Source organism: Penaeus japonicus, unplaced genomic scaffold (assembly GCF_977035675.1).
Source record: "Penaeus japonicus unplaced genomic scaffold, GWHDUDI00000001_assembly GWHDUDI00000032, whole genome shotgun sequence".
NCBI lineage: Eukaryota > Metazoa > Arthropoda > Malacostraca > Decapoda > Penaeidae > Penaeus > Penaeus japonicus.
Window position 1 is genome coordinate 19,985,466 of NW_028234434.1, and position 19,719 is coordinate 20,005,184.

General features: G+C 35.5%; 1 protein-coding gene across 1 annotated transcript in view; it reads right to left on the reverse strand.

Annotated features, from left to right (window-relative positions):
• Positions 1 to 1,184: 1,184 nt before the first annotated feature.
• The window catches only part of LOC122257766 (F-box only protein 33), a 20,837-nt gene continuing 2,302 nt past the window's right edge, over positions 1,185 to 19,719 (reverse strand). The window contains exons 2-8 of the mRNA XM_043023264.2: positions 8,717 to 8,877; positions 7,817 to 8,048; positions 7,318 to 7,478; positions 6,922 to 7,042; positions 4,506 to 4,698; positions 3,068 to 3,213; positions 1,185 to 2,858 (exon numbers count right to left, since the gene is read on the reverse strand). Coding sequence (XP_042879198.1) covers positions 2,718 to 2,858; positions 3,068 to 3,213; positions 4,506 to 4,698; positions 6,922 to 7,042; positions 7,318 to 7,478; positions 7,817 to 8,048; positions 8,717 to 8,877 — 1,155 coding nt within the window. The 3' untranslated portion in view covers positions 1,185 to 2,717. The remainder of the gene's footprint in view (positions 2,859 to 3,067; positions 3,214 to 4,505; positions 4,699 to 6,921; positions 7,043 to 7,317; positions 7,479 to 7,816; positions 8,049 to 8,716; positions 8,878 to 19,719) is intronic.

Genomic DNA, 19,719 nt, shown 5'->3' on the forward strand with positions numbered 1-19,719 from the left:
TATCTCAGCATCTATTATGCCAGTCAGGGTGACATATCCAGAAATCTGAAGTCACTAATATTGAATTGGGGTTACCTATTATATACCTTGGTATCAGGGTATGACAGATATATTGCCTCCTGGAAGAGGAGGTAGAGGTAGACGTAGAGGAAGAGGAAGAGGATGAGGCTGTGGAAGACTAGAAAGGGGAAGAGGAGGGGGTAGAGTGAGAGGAATGGGAGGGGCTGGGAGGGAAGAGGGAGAAGGGGGGGAAGGGAGAAGGGGAGAAGGGGAGAATGGGGGAAGGGGAGGGGGAGGGGGAGGGGGAAGGGGGGGAAGGGGAAGGGAAAGCAAAAGGGATAGGGATAGGGAAAAGGAAAAACATGAGGAAGGAAGAGAAATCATGAAAGAGAAAGGAGCATGCAACAAGAAAATAACAGGAACTAAGACACAGATAGAAAAAAACAGAACAGGAAAAATAATCCCAATGCCTAATCTTCTAAGTCCTCTTCCCCTACATCTCATCTGTACATTTTTCACATCCTGGAATCGGATGTGATAGAAGCTCTTTATCTTATACTTGTACACAAACTGCTGCTGATAACTGTTGATTCTCAAGTTTTGAAGGAATGTCAAAAAAAGTAAATGGAATTTACTAAACTTTAAAAGATGTTTGGATATATCATTTCTCAAGTATTTTGCATAACTTAAGATTATCCTGTATGCATATGATAGTGTGTTTCTAAATTAATTTAAATATCCTCACATGAATTTTGCATATATTTTGAGTGAAATTTGAGTACAACTTGGATCTTACTCTTTTAAACTTCTTGGGTCAAAAATAGAGCTAACGAAAAAATGAATATAATATTACCAGTAATAAAAAAAAATATATGTATTGACCATATTGATTGTCTTTGGCATGATTTACTTTTCCAGAAAAATCTAACCTGGATGATGTTAACGTGAATAACTAATTTTTTAATTATTTTTTTCTATTCAGTCTTTCCAAAAACTGAACTGCTCCACAACTTGGTGTTTTTCCTCTACCAATAATTTATGCTAACTGTGTCTTTGCTTAATCAATTCCTCCAATAAGAAATTTGGAATGCGGTACCCTATATGACATGCAGCAGATGAAAAAAGAGACACTGTAGAGTTTCACAAATATTCAAGGACAAATCTACAAGTGTTATCAACTATAAGGATTAGCTTCATCAGAAGGTAGAATGACTGCAAAGCAATATCATTTCTCTCCTCTCTTTCCCTCTACCTTCAAATTTCCATTCCCATATGCCTTTCATGCACTCACTCATTCCAATGGTCTGCTTTGACAACAATGTACATTTACTCACACCTAAGATCCACAGGTTATCAAAGTACAGTATTCTATTTCTGAGGACTAGTGCTTTTCATGCTTTCATTTATCCTCTTAGCATTTAAAATGTAAGTGGAATTGGTACTCCTACATGTAAACTCCTGTAACTTAACCAATATTCATACATTTGAAAAAATAATATCAATAAATAAAACTAATATCTCCTACACAAAACCAAAAAACTAGAATTATATATTTTGTCCCTTCTACAACTCTATTTACAGGAGTTTGGCTAACTCATAAAAATCCTACAGCTTATAATATTATTCATAAAATCAAGATGTTTACTGTCAGACTGCGATGACATATTGTTAACTTTTTGAGAGTGGATTCAAAGATGCTTATTGATGTTTTAAAGTTGAAGGCAGACTGTTCTCTCTCAGTATTCTATCTGTATGCAGTCCTTGTGCTAGCATCTCAAATATATATTGCAAAAGATCTTTTACTATTGCACACTAAAGTTCTTTGTAATCATCACTGTTCTACTGAACACAGATCTTAAGATAAAATGTTTCCAAGAAAATAATTTCTTTTAAAGCTTTTCTAAAACCATCTAAATAGAAATAGGTCTGTTCTTCTGCCATTCTTACACGGTTGTAATTAATGTTTATAGTTGTCTTGGTTTTGAGTATACTTCTACATACATACACAAGAAAAATATCAAATCACAGATTTTAGGAAAGCCTCCAGTTATGTGCTTCCAGACTTTGGCTGCCTCCAATACAGGTAAAACAGCTGTTAACCTGTTCCAGCTTATGGGAAGCTTCTTAGTGACCAGATAAACAGGTTGTTGACACCCAAAATGAAGATAATATTGTCCACTGTTCATGGACAGATTTAACAAGGTATTATCTCAAGAGGGAGATAACTTACCCCTAAAATACAAAACAAATATCTTAAATATGGAAGGTTATGCTGTAATGAAGATTTAAAATGTCTAGCATGGAAGCTGTCCTGACTCATACCAGTATTTATCTTCAGGATGTCTATAGGAACATATTGATGGAAACACCTACAGAGGGCACTGATCAAAAGACCCAACTGTAAATAGTCTTCCCTGCGATGCATCTCAAAAAAGAAAGAAAAAAATACAAATATATACATCTTCTCTTCGTAATAGCCATATTGGACTCAGACACATATCTCACATATACCTTTGAGTCTTTCAGCAACTGTGTCTTATTTTTTGGCATGTATCTTTGCACCAAATCTGATATTTTCATTTGGTACAGAAGGAGAAATCCTCCATATCTATTTCACCTTGGTTGTTCTGCACAGAAAATTTCTATTTTTAAAATACAATACCTCTTTTATGATGCTGGAATTCTCCCGCCATTTTTTTCCATCTTTCGGACAATTTTCAGCTGATTACCGAGTCTGACAGCACAATGGAGAGCATATACTGGTCAGTGTCAGAGATCTTGCTGGTGGTACGGACACATGGATGGAGGTCAGATAGAGTAAGAGGCCGCCAAGTTCTACTCAGGCCAGCTGACACGTCCTGGCAAAAGGAAAAATATCATAAGGCTACACGTCAACATTCTTAAACTTACATAAGATTATGATTACACAGGGATCAATATCAACATAACAAAACATATATTCATATATAAATATAAAATCTATTATATATATGTACAGTATATATGTACTGGGTACATAGTATAGTTATCATCATAAACTGCAAAAAAAGTAAGAGGATGACAATACCTCTGCAATATTTTCAATATCTTCCTCGTCAGCAAGTTCATGGGACTCATCTGCTTCAAGGCAATCTTCAGGAATGCGTAGTTCTTTCAGCCCTGCCCCTCGCAGACGAGCTATAGCCACCACGTCACTCCCTCCGTACCCATAGCCTGAAAGAATAAAATAAGCATAGATAATAGCCTTCCCTCAGATGAAAAACCAATATACATGTGTATATAAATACATACTTATATTCAAGGGATATCATGAAAGTTATACACTATTGCGGACGGGGGATAAATTCGTTTGTCCATTCTCAAGGATGGATTTTATTTCAGAGAGAGATAGTTTAACACAATATACTCTGACTTTTCCCACTATCAATGTTGCAACTGGCTAAAATTGTAGTATAGGATCCATATCAGCTCATTATTTTCTTTATTCTCAGTGTTTTATGGGAGGACAAAAAGCAATTTTATTTTTTCATATTTATGTACTGTCATAATGAATGCTAAACATATAACCATCTACAATGAAAATAACATGAAGAGGAAGGGAAGAGGAAGGAAACCTGTGCTTATGACTGTGAGTGCCACAATAAAAGGCATCCCTACTAGCACAAGGGCACATTTTAGACACTGGGCTTGGTTTGAGTCACCTTCCTCTTCTCGTTCTCCTTGCACATCCTTCATCGGCAGTACTTTAGAGCAAGAGGTCAGCAACTTGCTGTGTGCCATCATTCTATAAAGATAGTGCTTGCTAGAGACAGTGGATAGGTGCCATTCAAGGTTCTCTCTCCTGCTAGTGCTAGAAGAAAGTGGTGCCATCTAGGTTTTGGATGTTAGGTGATCCAAAATCCCTGAACGTCATGTACATTATGACGCCCATTGTCGGGCCAAAGCCCCTGTGTCATGTATGTCATGAAACCTGTACACAATGGGTTTAAATGATATACACCTTACATCATAAAGAAGACAGAGTGAATATATAACATACATACATCCTTTTTCTATAGCATGAAACCCAATTTCTTTTATAAATGCTTTGTATGTTCTCCATGAAAACCTGTAATCTCATAATTATCTTTAAATACACAATCACCCTTGCAAACAAAAAAAATGCCACATGCATCTAAAGTTTACTGGGACTACAGCCTCAAGTCCATGAATTACCTAACTATATCCAATGTAAAAGAAAACAGTTGATGGATGGACTTACTTTCTTGTTTCTGGACACTATACAGAACTTCAATCCTTTAGGCAGGTTCTCAAAAAATAAAAAATAAAAAATATCCATCTATCAAAAACATATTGAAACATCCAAGTCAATATTAAATATCTTATGCTACTTACCAAAATAACCACACCAATCTAGTCACTTCCAATTAAATATGTATAGGTGCTCCAGATTTTTGCATTTCCAGGCCAACATAAATTAAAACAAAATATGTAAGACTACTTACCACAAAGAGTAAGGTGCTCCAGATTTTTGCATTTCCAGGCCAACATCACAAGTGGATCTGGTGTTTCCTGGTCATCGTCACGGCCCTCGGTGAGCATGCCCCAACCACTGTGGTCCAGGGCATCCACGATGGTGAGATGACGCAGCGTTTCACTGTACCACATGGTCATCAAGCGAAGAGCTGCTACATTGATCTTAAAAGATAATGAATAATAACAAAATCAAAAACTAAAGAAGATTACTGGATGTATTCAAAACATGCTTAAAACTATGGACTATGTACCACGTACTGATATTTCTCTAATCTACTGATGGCTAATGAAATTACTCTGAATCAAAACTAATACACTTGAAACAAAGAATCAAATCTTTTATGTGAGCTCCCATTTTAGTATTAGTAACAATGGCATTCTATGCAACTGTATATGCTTACATTCATATAGAAAAAAGTATTACAACAAAAAAAAAAATGTTAATTAAACAAATAACACAACCTGAGAAATAAACTAACTTAAAAGAAAAAATTCTATACAAGCATTTGCAAAAAAACTGCATTATTCATGCTATGAACAAAACTCATGAAGCTGTTTTACATTTACTCTATGATTACTTGTCAAGTTAAGGGGCCTCTGAATTCCCATTTTCCTTCATTGTTTTGACATAGAATTATTTTTATTGAAATAAAGTTGTACCTTCAATCTCTAGAAGATCCAAGAATAACAGTTTCAAAGGCATCCTATGTATACCTTGTCATTGTGACAAATATTCGATCTGTCTTATAGTATAAAAGCTGCAAAACCCACTTTTCTCTAGGTTTAAAAAAACAAGGCATATGCAACATTCCTTTTCATAGTAAACAGCAAGTATATAAAAATCGTATTAATTTTGCCTGATTATTTACTTTTTCTCTTGTTTTCAAAGTGCTAAGGGGATTGTTAGTATGTTTTTGTTCTATGATTTTTTCTTTTATTTACATGTTTCATCTATCTATCTGTTCATTATTTTTTAGAGTAAAATGGAGAGCCCCTGCAGCTTTGTATTCTAAATATTTTGAGACCAAAATAATTATTTTTGGAGAAAAGTTGTGGCCTGAGCTTTTGTTAAGAGATCTATAAATGCAAACCATGATATTCAAGTTCTACATACAATACACATTTTTTTTCTAAATCATTTCTAGTGTATGTCACATTACAAATACATGTGGATACAACAAAAGTATGTATGATAGATGAGTTTCATCACTATGAGAATTTTACTAATATTTTCATTAATGACCCATCTGCTATGGATGCTCTTCAATGTGATCTGATCACTTTTACAAAAAAAAATTTTGTTAATAATATAAGGTAGCTATTCCATCCCTTGTATAATTAATGCACCATAAAAAATGCTAATTATCATCTCTTTCCTAATATATTCAATATAGACTCATTCTCATTGCTTAAGTCTAGATAATAATAGAAAATAATAAAAACACATCTTAACTCATTGGTTGCAGTATTAATAAAATATGTATGCAGTAGGATGGCAGGTTTACATTGTCTGGCACAGTGCCATCCACCTCTATGACCGACTTTGCCTTGGCAGCAAATCATGCCATCCGGTGCTAATGGGTTAAGATGCCCAGCCCAGGATGTACATCTGAAGATGGGGCTCATCTTGAATGGGTTAATATCATTATCACAATTATTATTACTATAACTGTTAGCCCGTTGCCAACAGGGCTGTTCTGGCACCAAATGGTCAAAATACTGGGATATTTCAAATGCATATGGCTAACGCCTCGGGCTATTCGCCCACTCTGGCCATGGCCAAGTGCTATGCGCCCGATCACCCAGCACACTGGCCAGGAGGGAGCCATGACAAAATATCTTGTCCCTGGTGACTGATCCTGCCACCACTCGACTTGATATCTTGCCACTCAGCGTTAATGGATTAAATTGATGACAACAAAATTAACATAACAAAAACAAAAACCTTATTGTCAGAAATTCAAGGAATGGGATAAACAGGTAAGGTTAAATAGGCCTACTAACTGACTCTGGGGTAACTGAGCACTTAAGGAACTATCTGTGAGTATTTTCTCTTTTATAAAACAAAACCACATTGCACTGCTTCTGTATACATGCACTCCTGGCATCAAAAGTTTAACATGACAGTATCTGATTCCCAAGTGAATTCTTCTAAATAATTTTTTTCAACATCTTCAGCTGAATAATATAATTATTATTCCTATTGTTTTTTAAGTATTTTCCTTAGCAATCCTATGCATGATAGACCAGAGAGAGTCCTTTCACATATAATCACATCACTTCAATTGGCCAATTCTCAAGTAGCATGACATTAAAAAATGTCAGTACGATGAATAACAAACAATAAAAACTGAAAACTAGAATGGGCAAAGTGCAATCACTTACCCATTCACAGAAGAAGGCCCTGAAGTGTGTGAGAGGCATGGATGGGTGTAAGAGTCCTGAGCCAAGTTGTTCCACTCCATCATATGAATGCATCAAGTTCATCACCAAGGAGCACTGTGGGCTTCAGAGAGAGAAATAAAATTAGTATACCATTCTTTCAAAATTGTTTGTTTATAAAATATTTTGAAAATATCTACCAAATAGTACATGTCATGATCTTAAACGTTCCATATGTGTCAATATTTGTAAGAAAGTTGAACAAACTTAGCTGTGGGTTACAAAGGCTTTTCTGTATATTTTTGTATCTATTTACCTTGATCTATACATTGCCATCAAGAATGCCTAATCCTATGTATGCATGTAATGTGCCGTAACCTATAAAAACACATTACTTACTGTTGTTGTTTGAAGCGATACCACATATACTCTGTTGTCCCACGGTGAGTTTGGTCGATTCCATGGACATGCAGGACGAGTCGCCTTAGAGGTGCGTTGTAAGGGGTGGACAGCACACTCAGTAACCGATCACTCATGTAGTCATAATCTAGGGTTAGTACCTGTGATGCAAACTGTTTTGTTAAGCACTGACATATTAAAAGAGTTCATTATGTGTTTTTTCCTAGAATATTTTCTAAATAACACAAAAGACAAAGATTTTTTTTTTCTTTTAAACTTATTTGTTACTACAATGAGACTGACATAACAACAATTTCTCTCACAGCCTCAAAAAAATGTTCCCTTTACTTTGCAATCATAAACTATAAGTCAAACACCATGAACAAGATATAATATAATTTAGCACATCACTTGACAAACATTCTAGAAAATTTCTTTCCACACTGTAGAAATACCTCATATGTATCTTCAAAAATCTAAATAGCTAAACACCTCATACCTGAAGGTTAGTAAACGATGTAAAATTGTCGGGCGTGATGTCAAGCAGAGCATAGGAGTCAGGGTCATACTTGACAGAGGCCAAGCACAAGGTGTTGAGGCTACTGGACTGGTGACGAGCCAAGAGGGGGAGGAAGATGTCCGCTTGGTCTGTGAGGTCTTGGATGCATCCTAAAGACAATCCCCGGAGACTCCTGCTGTTTGTGATGATGCTCTGCAAGGATTCCTGTGCGCTGGAAAGTCAAGGATTTGTTCAGCTTGATCCTTCTGTTAAGATCAATATCTATAACTCTGTTCCTGTCTTTCTATATATGAAAGATATCGTATCATAGTACATTTTATTATATATCACATATACATATATATAAAGATACAGATGAACAGACTGAACCCTTTTGAGTACAGATTGCTTATCAGAAAGCTTCTGTGTTACCCTTGCTCTTTTCCTCTCTACACTGATTTTCAATTAATTTTGAAGGGTAAGATTTGTACTTTATGTTGATATTTGAAAATCAAACAAGGAATTATATGGAAAAACATTGAGCTGAATTTAGCTGATAAATACAATATAAATACACAGGCTCAGATTTTCTCCTTGGTGGCCAAAGTTGTCAAAAATATGCAAAAGGATTTAACATAGGTAAAGAGCATTAAATATACTCATTATTAAATGGATGAATATAAATCATAAGTATGTGTTTAAAAATGTACTTGATCATAAAAAACTGATGATATATATTCAGCTGATTATTCACTCACCTATATGATCTTTTTGAAACATTTCTAATCACCTTGATACACAGACATAAGATGAAGAAATAGGCATCTCCCTTATGTATCTAACAATTATAGTGATTATCATAACACTAACAACAGTGGCATTAAAAAAACAACAACATACCTTTCGATAAATTGGTACGAAGACCTTGAACATGGCAGGCAGCGGGAGTGAGACGTATTGTTCTTATTGTAATTGTTATTGTTGTGGCGGAAATAATATGGCCGGTCATGTCCCTTGACAAATGTGTGACAGTGAGTTGGCAACAAGATGAGCTCCTCTACCTGAAAATATTTTAAACACATTAATTACAATAACCTGCTGTAACCTTTTAAAAAGACATGAATGTCTGTTGGGTAAACTGATGAAGAAACAGAATACATTGGAGGAGGAGGAGGAGGAGGAGGAGGAGGAGGAGGAGGAGGAGGAGGAGGAGGAGGAGGAGGAGGAGGAGGAGGAGGAGGAGGAGGAAGGAGGAAGTAGGGGAAAGGAGGAGAAGAGGAAAGGAGGAGGAGGAGGAGGAAAGGAGGAGGAGGGAGAAGGGAGGAAGGAGGGAGGAGGAGGAGGAGGAGGAGAGAGGAGGTGGAGGAGGAGGAGGAGGAGGAGGAGGGAGAGGAGAAGGGGGGAGGAGGAGGGAGAGGAGGAGGAGGAGGAGGGGAGAGGAGGGGGAGGAGGAGGAGAGGAGGAGGAGGAGGAGGAGGAGGAGGAGGAGGAGGAGGAAGAAGGAGAAAGAGAAGAAGAAGAAGAAGAAGGAGGAGGAGGAGGAGGAGGAGCAGAAGGAGGAGCAGGAAGGAGGAGGAGGAGGAGGAGGAGGAAAGCAGGAGGAGGAGGAGGAGCAGAAGGAGGAGCAGGAAGGAGGAGGAGGAGGAGGAGCAGGAAAGCAGGAGGAGGAGGAGGAGCAGGAGGAGGAGGAGGAAGGAGGAGGAGGAGGAGGAGGAGGAGGAGGAGGAGGTGGAGGAGGAGGAGGAGGAGGAGGAGGAGGAGGAGGAGGAGGAGGAGGAGGAGGAGGAAGAGGAGGAAGAGAAGAAAAAGAAGAAGAAAAAGAAGAGGAAAAGGAAGAAGACAAAGAAGGAGAATAATAATAATAATAATAAGAAGAAGAAGAAGAAGAAAAAGAGGAAGAAGAAGATGAAGAAGTAAAAAAAACAATAACAACAAGAAAAACAAGAAAAGAAGATGAAGAAGTAAAAAAAACAATAACAACAAGAAAAACAAGAAAAGAAGAGGAAGAAAAGAAGAAAAGATGATAAAAGAAATAAAAGAAAAAGAAGAAGGAAGGAGTGATATGAATATATAATAATGTCATGATGATAATTATCATCATTATCATTAACACTACTATTACCAATAGCAGAAACAGTAGTAACAATAGCAATAGCAGTAACAGTAGCAGTAGCAGCAGTGGTAGTAAAATTACCATTTCATATCATCATCAAACTCAATTCTAACACCATCATTCAAATTATCATTATCATCTCTATCATCATTTCTATGAGAAATCTTAAAATCATTATCATCATCATCATTATCCTAAACACTATGTGTATCATTTTTGTTATTATTAATACTATTATCATTATTATCACTCTTGTTTACTATTTTTATAATCGCTGATTTCTTTATCTCATCATTTCCATTTATTATCATTATCATCAACACTAATAATTATCACATCATTTTCATAATTCTCATCTTCCCTTTACTGACTTTCACTATAGTCACTGTACTACATCAGTTCAGAACCTATACTCCTCTTCCATAGATATGAAACTGATTGCATAATATACAATGTTCAAGTTGCTATCCTTTTATTCACACCAAGTGTGTTCATAGTTTTTAATCAGACCTGTTTTTTGTTTTTGTTTAATGCTGTTCATGACTTTTTTGTGTCTAAAATGTAAACATTTAGATGCTGGCAGTAATATATGACAACTGGTGGCTGATAGTTTTGAGATAACTGGTATTGCCACAGTAAGTGTTCTATCTATACTTTTGTTGCCATAGCAAGTGTTCTATTTACAATTTTATTAATCGTGATATGAGATATCTCTGGCTTATACAAACCACAGTTGACTGCCTATTGTGTTTTTTATTAGTTCACATTTGTTTCCATGTATCATATATTTCCCAGAAATAAAAAACAGCTAATGCTTTAAATTCACTTACATTTCTATTATCATGCAAAAACCAGGTCTGATTATATGCTGCAAATAAACAGATTGAGGCATGAACATTTCCTATGAACCAATCAGCTCATAAACTATGGAAGAGGGGTGTGGAATGATAGGAAATCAGGTGCCTAAATATAGATGTTCCTGTACTAGCTCCACCTAATCTATCATATTTCTCATTTCCTCTCCTCTATTATCTCTCTTATTTCTTTTTTTTTCCTTTCCATTCCAGCTATTTTCATCTCTTCTCTCTTCTATTCTTTTCTTTTGATTTCATTTCCAACTCAACCCATCTCTTCCTTCGTTCTTTTCTGCCTAAATTCATTATTATCCCCACCTTTATCTGCCCTCTCTTTCATTCCCAATTTGACATTTTCCTTCTCACTCCCTCTCCCTCTCCCTCTCCCTCTCCCTCTCCCTCTCTCCCTGTCTTTCTCTCTCTTTCTCTCTCTCTCTCTTTCCCTCTCTCCCTCTCTCTCTCTTTCTCTCTCCCTCTCTCTCTCTTTCTCTCTTTCCCTCTCTTCTCTTTCCCCCTCTCTCTCTCTTTCCCTCTCTCTTTCTTTTCCACTCTCCCTCTCTCACTTTACCCACTTCACCACTTTTCCCTCTCTCTCTTCCTACTCTACATCTACTCTAACAAATCCCACTCACCCAATCACACACTTTCCCTCACACCCACTTCTCTCTTTCCCACTCTTTCTCTCTCCCTCTCTATTCCTTTCCCTCTCTCTCTCTTTTCCTATTTCCCTCTCTCTCTCTTTTCCTCTTTCCCACTCTCTCTCTCTCTCTCTCTCTCTCTCTCTCTCACTCTCACTCTCACTCTCACTCTCACTCTCACTCTCACTCTCACTCTCACTCTCATCCTACACTCTCACTCTCACTCTCACTTCCACTCTCACTCTCACTCTCCACTCTCTCTCTCTCTCTCTCTCTCTCTCTCTCTCTCTCCCTCTCACTCTCACTCTCACTCTCACTCTCACTCTCTCTCACTCTCTCACTCTCTCACTCTCTCACTCACTCACTCACTCACTCACTCACTCACTCACTCTCACTCTCTCTCACTCACTCTCACTCTCACTCACTCTCACTCTCTCTCTCTGTTTCCCTTTCTCTCACTCTCACTCTCTCTCTCTCTCTCTCTCTCTCTCTCTCTCTCTCTCTCTCTCTCCTCCTCATCTCTTCTCTCTCTCTCTTCTCTCTCTCCTCTCTCTCATGAGGGTTTTCCTTCTTACTCTCTCTCTTGTTTCCTCTCTACTCTCTCTCTCTTGTTTCCTCTATCTCACTCTTTCTCTGTTTCTTTTTATCCAATCTCTCACTGTTTCCTTCTATCACTCTCTATTGATTTCCTTTCTCTTCTCTCTCTCTCTCTTCTCTTTTCTTTCTCTCTCTCTCTCACTCTCTATCCTCTCCTCTCTCTCTTCTCACTCTCTCCTCTCCTCTCCTCTCCTCTCTCCTCTCCTCCCTCACTCCTCTCTCCTCTCTCTCCTCTCCTCTTCCCTCCTCTCCTCTCTTCTCTCTCTCTCCTCTCTCCTCTTCCCTTCCCTCCCCTCTCTATCTCTCACTCTCCTCTCTCTCTCTCTCTCCTCTCACTCTCTCTTTCTCCTTTCCTCCCTCTCTCTCCTCTCTTCTCTCTCTCTCTTCACTCTCTCTTCTCCTCTCCTCCCTCTCTCCCATCTCCTCTTCTCTTCTCCCTCTCTCCCTCTCTCTCTCTCTCCTCTCCTCTCTCTCTCTCCCCTCTCTCTCTCCTCTCTCTCCACTCCTCCCCTCCCTCTCTCTCTCTTCTCCCTCTCTTCTCTCTTTCTTTCCCTCTCTCTCTCTCCTTCCTCCTCTCTCTTTTTTTCCCTTCCCTCTCTCTCTCTCTCTCTCTCCTCTCCTTCTCCCTCTCCTCTCTCCTCTCTCTCTTCTCTCTCCTCTCTCCCCTCCCCTCTCTCCTCTCCTCTCTTCTCTCTCCTCTCTCCTCCTTCTCCCTCCTCCCTCTCTCTCTCTCTCTCTCTCCCTCCCCTCTCCCCCTCTATCTCTTTTTCCCTCCCCCCCTCCTCTCCCTCTCTCTCTCTCTCTCCCCTCACTCTCTTTCCTTTCTCTTCTCTTTTCCTCTTTCTCTTTTTTTTCCCCTTCCCCCCCTCTTTTTCCCTCTTCTCCCTCTTTTTCCCTCTTCTCCCTCTTTTTCCCTCTTTCTTTTTTCCCCTTTTCTCTCTCTCTCCTTTTCCTTTCCCTTTCTTTTTTTTCTCTTCCCTTTCTCTTTCTTCTTTCTCTCTCGTCCCCTCCCCTTCTCACTCTCCCCTCTTTCCCTCCTCTTCTTTCTTTTTCCCTTTTTCCCCTCCTTTTTCCCTTTCTCTTTCCTTTTTCCCCCCCTCTTTCTCTTTCTTTTTTCTTTTCCCTCTTTCCCCCTTTCTCTTTTCCTTTTTTTTCCCCCCTTTTCTTTCCCTTTTTCCCCTCTTTCTCTTTCTTTTTCTTTCTCTCTCTCCCCTTTCCTCTCTCTCTTTCCCCTCCCCCTTTTCTCCTCTCTCTCCCCCTTTTCGCTCTCTCTCTCTCTCTCTCTCCTTTTCTTCTTCCTCCTTCCTCCTCTCTTTTCTCTCTCCCATTTCCCTCCCTCTCCCTATTCTTTCCCCTCTCTCTCTCTCTACCTCATTCCTTCCCACTCCTCACTCCTCACTCCCCTCACACTCTCATACTCTCCACTCCTCCCCTTTTAAACCTCATTCTCTCCACATCTCCCCTCCCCAAAACCCCTCCACTCTCACACTCTCCCCACATCCCTCTCTCTCCCCCTTCTCCCCTTTTCCCCTCCCCTCTTCTCCTCCTCTCTCTCTCTTCTCCTCTCTCTCTCTCTCCCTCTCCTCTTTCCTCTCTCCCCCTTTCCCCCTTTCCCCTCCCACTCCTCTAACTCTTTTCTCCACTCACACTCTCTCTCTCCCAAAACACTCACCCATTTCACCCCCTCTCTCACTCAACCTCCTCTCAAAACCTCACACCTCTCTCCCACCCCACACTCACAGTCTCTCCCCTTTTTCCCTCACCCCCCACACTCACACAGCCCTCTCTCTCTTTTTTCCTCCCTCCCCTCTCCCCTCCCTCTCCCTTTTCCCCTCTCCCTTTTCTCTTTTTTTCCCCCCCTCCCCCCACTCACACTCTCCCCCTCTCCCTCTCTCCCCCTTTCCCTTCTTCTCCCCCTCCCTCTTTCTCTCTTTCTTTTTCCTCTCTCTCACTTTTTTCCCTCTCTCTCCCCTCTTTTTCCCCCCTCTCTCTCTCTCTTTTCCCCCCCCCCCCCCTCTCTCCCCTCTCCTCTCTCCTCCTCCTCCTCCTCTCTCTCTCTCTCCCCCTCTTTTTCCCCTCCCCTTCTCTCTCTTCTTCTCTCTCACTTTCTTTTCTCCATCCCCTCTCTATATATATCCCATATACATAAAAATTTATAGTAAAACCATATATAACTTAAAAAAAAAAATAAATACATAAATAAATACATATGCATATAACTATACATACATATGCATACATATCTACATATGCATATATGTGTGTATATATATATATAAATCTATCTATCTATCTATCTATCTATCTATCTATCTATCTATCTATATATACGTACATACACACATATATATATATAAAAAATATATATATAATTAATATATAATAAAAAATATATATATATACATATATAAATTTTTTGTAGGTATTATTTTTGTATTTTAGTATTTTAGTTGTTTTTTGTATATATAATTTAAAAAAATATTATAATATATATAAAAATATATATATAAAACATAAAATTTTTTGGGAATGTAGGGTATTATTTATTTATATATATTTATATATATATATATAAAATATATATATATAAAATTATCAATAATATAACATATTTAAAATATTTTAAAATATAAAAAAATATTTAAATAAATATAAAACATTTTATTTAAAAAAATTAAATAATTTAAATTTTATAAATATAAAAAAATTTATAAAAATTATAAAAATTAAATAAAAAAATATATATATAAATAATAAAAATATATAAATATAATATTTAAAATTTTTAAATAAAATTATATATACATATAAATATTAAAATGATATAAAAAAAATTAAAAATTATAATATATATATAATCATAATATATATTAAAATTTCCAAAATAAAATAAAAAATTAAATAAAAAAATATATATATATATATATAGGTTTTTACAAAACTTGTCTTACATGAATTTATGAAAAACATGGTTTTAACCAAATTTAAATTTAAAAGGTTTTTTTTTCCCAATTTAATTCAAAGAGGCTCCGGAAGAAATTTAAAAATTTCCTTTACATATTTTCCCCAAATTTGCCTTGCTATTTTATGAATTTTTAATCTTTATTATAGGAATAACATCCTCTTTTTATTTTCTTAAAAAATTCTTTTAAAATTTTGGGCCCAATTTAATTTTTTGTACAGGGTTTAATTATAGACATTTTTAAAATTGAACTTTGCCCAAACCCTTTCCCACTTTTATTGATATCAAAAGTTTACATTAGAAGCAGTTTTTTCCAAAAAGTTTTTCCCTTTAAAAAAACTAAGAATTAAGGGGGAAAAAAGACAATGAACATTTTTAATTTTTTTTAAAATTAGATTTTGTTAGAGTAAAAAAAAAATTAGGGGTTACACAAACTATAAGTATCAGACCCCCCTTATGGGGAAGTTTTGGAGGGGGGTTTTTAAAAGTGCAAAGGAAAGCTGCCCAATCCTGGTAACAAAAGTTATCATTTGACTTTTTTTAAGAATTTGAAAAGAAAAGGGAAGGGTTTGGAAAATTTTAAAAGGGGCTAGAATAAGTAGTAGGGGGTACAACTTTAACAATCTTGCATGATGTTATGTGAGGCAAAATATCCCCCCATTTCAAAAAACCCCCAATTTTTTAAAATAATTATCTATTTTTGTAGGGTTTAAAAATTAGGAGTAGTTAAAAAAATTTACATGCATTTTTTTCAAACGGCTAAAGGGCAAAGGAAAAAGCAACCCCTTTACTGCCTTGATCAGAAAAAAATTTTCCAAACCCCCAAAAAACCTTATTCATTTTTAAAAAAATTAACTTCAAAAGGTGTTTTAAACCCCCCTTTCACCATACATTGGAAAGAGATTTTAAAATTAAAACTTATTTTTCCCCAACCCGATATCAAAAATGAAAAATTTCAAAAGGGTGAGAAAATAAGACAAAAAAAACTCGCCCTTAAACCCAAACCTCCCCCAACGGACGAAGGGTTTCTTTTTTCCCTTGCCCCCAACTGGGAAAACCCTTTTTCCTTTAAACCCGTAAAAAATTCCCCCAGGGGGAAGTAATTCATCCCCTAAAACACGGGAAAGGGGGAACAAACCTGGGGTTTCTCGTGAGCTGAGGAGGGAGGTTGGTCAGCCCGAAAAGAAGCGGTTTTCACCGTTTCCAGTTAGGATGCCGAGCGGAGTTTCCTCGCTCCCCAAGGGCCACGAAAGGGGATCTCCCCAAACCCTACCCGGGCGTCGATTTTAAACCCCATTGATCTTTGCCAAAAAACTTGGGGGGAAAAACAGGGCCCGGACCGCCATGCCTTGGCACGGGGAGCGGGGCCTTTTTTTGTCCGAAAAATGGATTATAAAGGGGGAATTTTCGATTTAAAATAAACGCTGGGTTGGGAGCAATTTCCAGTGCCTTGGTCTGTGCCCGACTTGTTTATAACAAAGGCGAGTTGAACTTCTGCCCCGAGGAAAAGCCCAAAATTTTTTCTCCCCTTTCAATTAAACCCTGGAAAACCCCCAAATTGCCCCCGAGTTTAATAAACAGAAATTTCCCAAAAGAGTTTTCATTTTCTTTTCCCTACCCAAGTAATTTTTATATCCCCCTCCCCGGGGACGCCCATTGTATAGGATTTCATTTGACTCCCCCGCCCCCGTTTATGGGAGGCGCGGGAAACCTGTCCCCGACAATGTGTTGGGTTTAAAAAATTTTTAAAAATAAATCCTCGTCCCCTTTATCAAAAAAGGGTTTATTGCAAAACCCATGTTTAAATTTTTAATTTGAAAAAAAGGCAGAAAAAAGGGGTTTACCCTATTGTAAATAAAAGAGATGGTAATTAAAAAGAAAAAAAAGGGCTGGGAAAAAAGCCCAAAATACCAAGTCGTTTTTCCCCGTTTTAATTCCCAAATTACCCCAATCGGGGTTTTTGATATTTGATTTTTAAAATTTTGGGGTTATTTTTTCTTTTGGGCGAAGAGAAAATTTGTTTGGAAACTTAATTAGGATGATGATGGGCCCCTAACATTTTGTCGGGTTACTTTATTGGGAATTTTCTTTTAGTTCAAATAATATTGGGAAAGCCCCCCCTTTTAAAATACATCTAAAAAAAAATTTATATTTTTAATTTACTTTTTTGTTCAAATTTTATGTATGTGCGCGCCCACACAAATATTATGGGATAGACGGTATATTTTATATGCACTTTTTAATTATAAAAAATATATATATAAAATATATATATTTTATATTATAAATTTTCTTAAATAAATATATATATATTTTTTTAAAACATTTGTGTTTTTATGTTTTGTATTTTTTTAAAATATATAGATTTAGTATAGTTAAAGTATATAAATTTATATATTTTTTTTAATAAAAATATTCTTTAAAATTTTTAAAAATATATATATATATATAAAATATATATATAAATAATAATTTAATAAAAGGGTTCATGCTGAATATTTGAGAACACAAAAATGAAGGGAAACAAAAACGCACGAATTTCCCGGGGTGTTTTTAAAAATGGGAAGAAGATTTAAAAAGAAAAAGGGGCCTTCAAAAAAATTTTTATTTTTTAAATTCTTTTAATTTTTTTGTTTTTAAAAATATTTTCCCAGGGCACCCCAACGAATACCTACACGCACACGCAACGCAAGCGCGCGACCCCAACACACACACACAGCAAACAACTTTAAAAATATATTATTTTATATAAAAATTTTGTATTTTAATTTTTATCTTTAATATATAATATTATATATAATAATTTTTAATTTTTATCCCTTACAAATTTTAATACATAAATTTTCCCTTCGCCCCTTTTTTCTTTTCCCAAACTTTCATTTTTTAAAACCCCTTTTCTATTTTTAAAATCTATCTCTTCTTTTTATTTCTCTCTCTCTTCCCTCTTTCCCTCCCTCTCTCTCTCCCCCCTCCCTTTTCTTCTCTCTCTATCATCTATATATCGATCTATCTTTTCTATCACTATCTAATCGCTCACTCTATATTTCTCTCTCTATCTCTCTCTCCTCTATCTCTCTATCTTCTCTCTCTCTCTCTCTCCTCACTCTCTCTCTCTCTCAACTCTCTCTCTCCCTTCTCATCTCACCCTCTCTCGTATCTGTATATATATAAATAAATATAAATAAATACAAATATATATATATATATATATATATAATATATATTGTATCTAAACATATATATATGTATATATATTTTTTTAATAAATTTTCATAATATATATACATATAAAAATGTCTATATACATAATATATATATAGGGACACAAGGGGTAAACGTAGGTATAGACACACACACACAGATAATATAAACCAAGAAGTAGTCTTCAATCCCATAGAAAACCGCTCCTACTAACGAGAACAGATATTTTGTGAGAAACAGATAAGTGTCACGCACTACGTTTAATTCCGACCGTCAAGCTGACCTTCAGAACATACCTTGATCTCGGTGGGCCGCTGAACTCTTCCGTTTTCTCGAAGTCTGTTGATAGCATGTGTAAGGAATTGTGAGCTTTTAATATTGTATCTTTTTATGTTGGAATTGCATTATTTGTAATGTGTATGTACGTACGTATACAGTAATCAAACGCTCGGTCTATTGATTTTTTTTTTCTTAACTCGCACATACCGTGGTGTATAGTATGTTATGTGTATATACTATATAAAATATATATTAATATAATATATATATATTTTCTGTATCATTAAACATGTAATATATATATATAGATATAAATATATATAGAAATATATATATACATACATACCCATATGTGGTGTGTGTATTGATGTCAATGTCTAATATATCATATATATAAGATATATAAATATAATATAAATATATATAATAATATATGCACACACACATATAAGGCTAGATAAATAGATTTAAATAATATGTAAAAATTTTGCGTGTGTGTACTGTGAGTACGTGTGTGTGTGTGTGTGTCCTGTGTGTCTGGTGTCTGTGCCGTGGTGTGCGTTGTGTGTAAGTGGTGGTGATCAATAAAAAAGGTACATCCTCTATACCTATATGATTAAATATACAATATCTAATATATAATATAATTATATATACATATAAATATGTATATGTATATATGTATATTTATAAATAAAATATATATATCATAATATATATATATATTATACATATATATATATATATAATATAATATATATATATATATATATAGAGAGAGAAGATAGAAGAGAGAGAGAGAGAGAGAAAGAGAGAGAGAGCTGAGAGAAAGAGAGAGTAGAGGAGAGATATATATTAGATTACATATATATATATATTATTATATATTATTATATATATATATATATATTTATATATTATATATATATATATATATAATATATATATACTATATATATATATATATATATATGCATAAATATATAAAATTTATATATATATATATATAATATATATATATATTAATATATATATATATATAATATGTATTTATATATTGTATATATATATATAATATATATATATATATATATTTATATATATTTATATATATATATATATTATATATAATATGTATATATATAAATATATATATAAACATATACATATATATATATATATATATATATATATATATATATATTATATATTTATAATATATGTGTATATATATATATATAAATATATTACATATATAA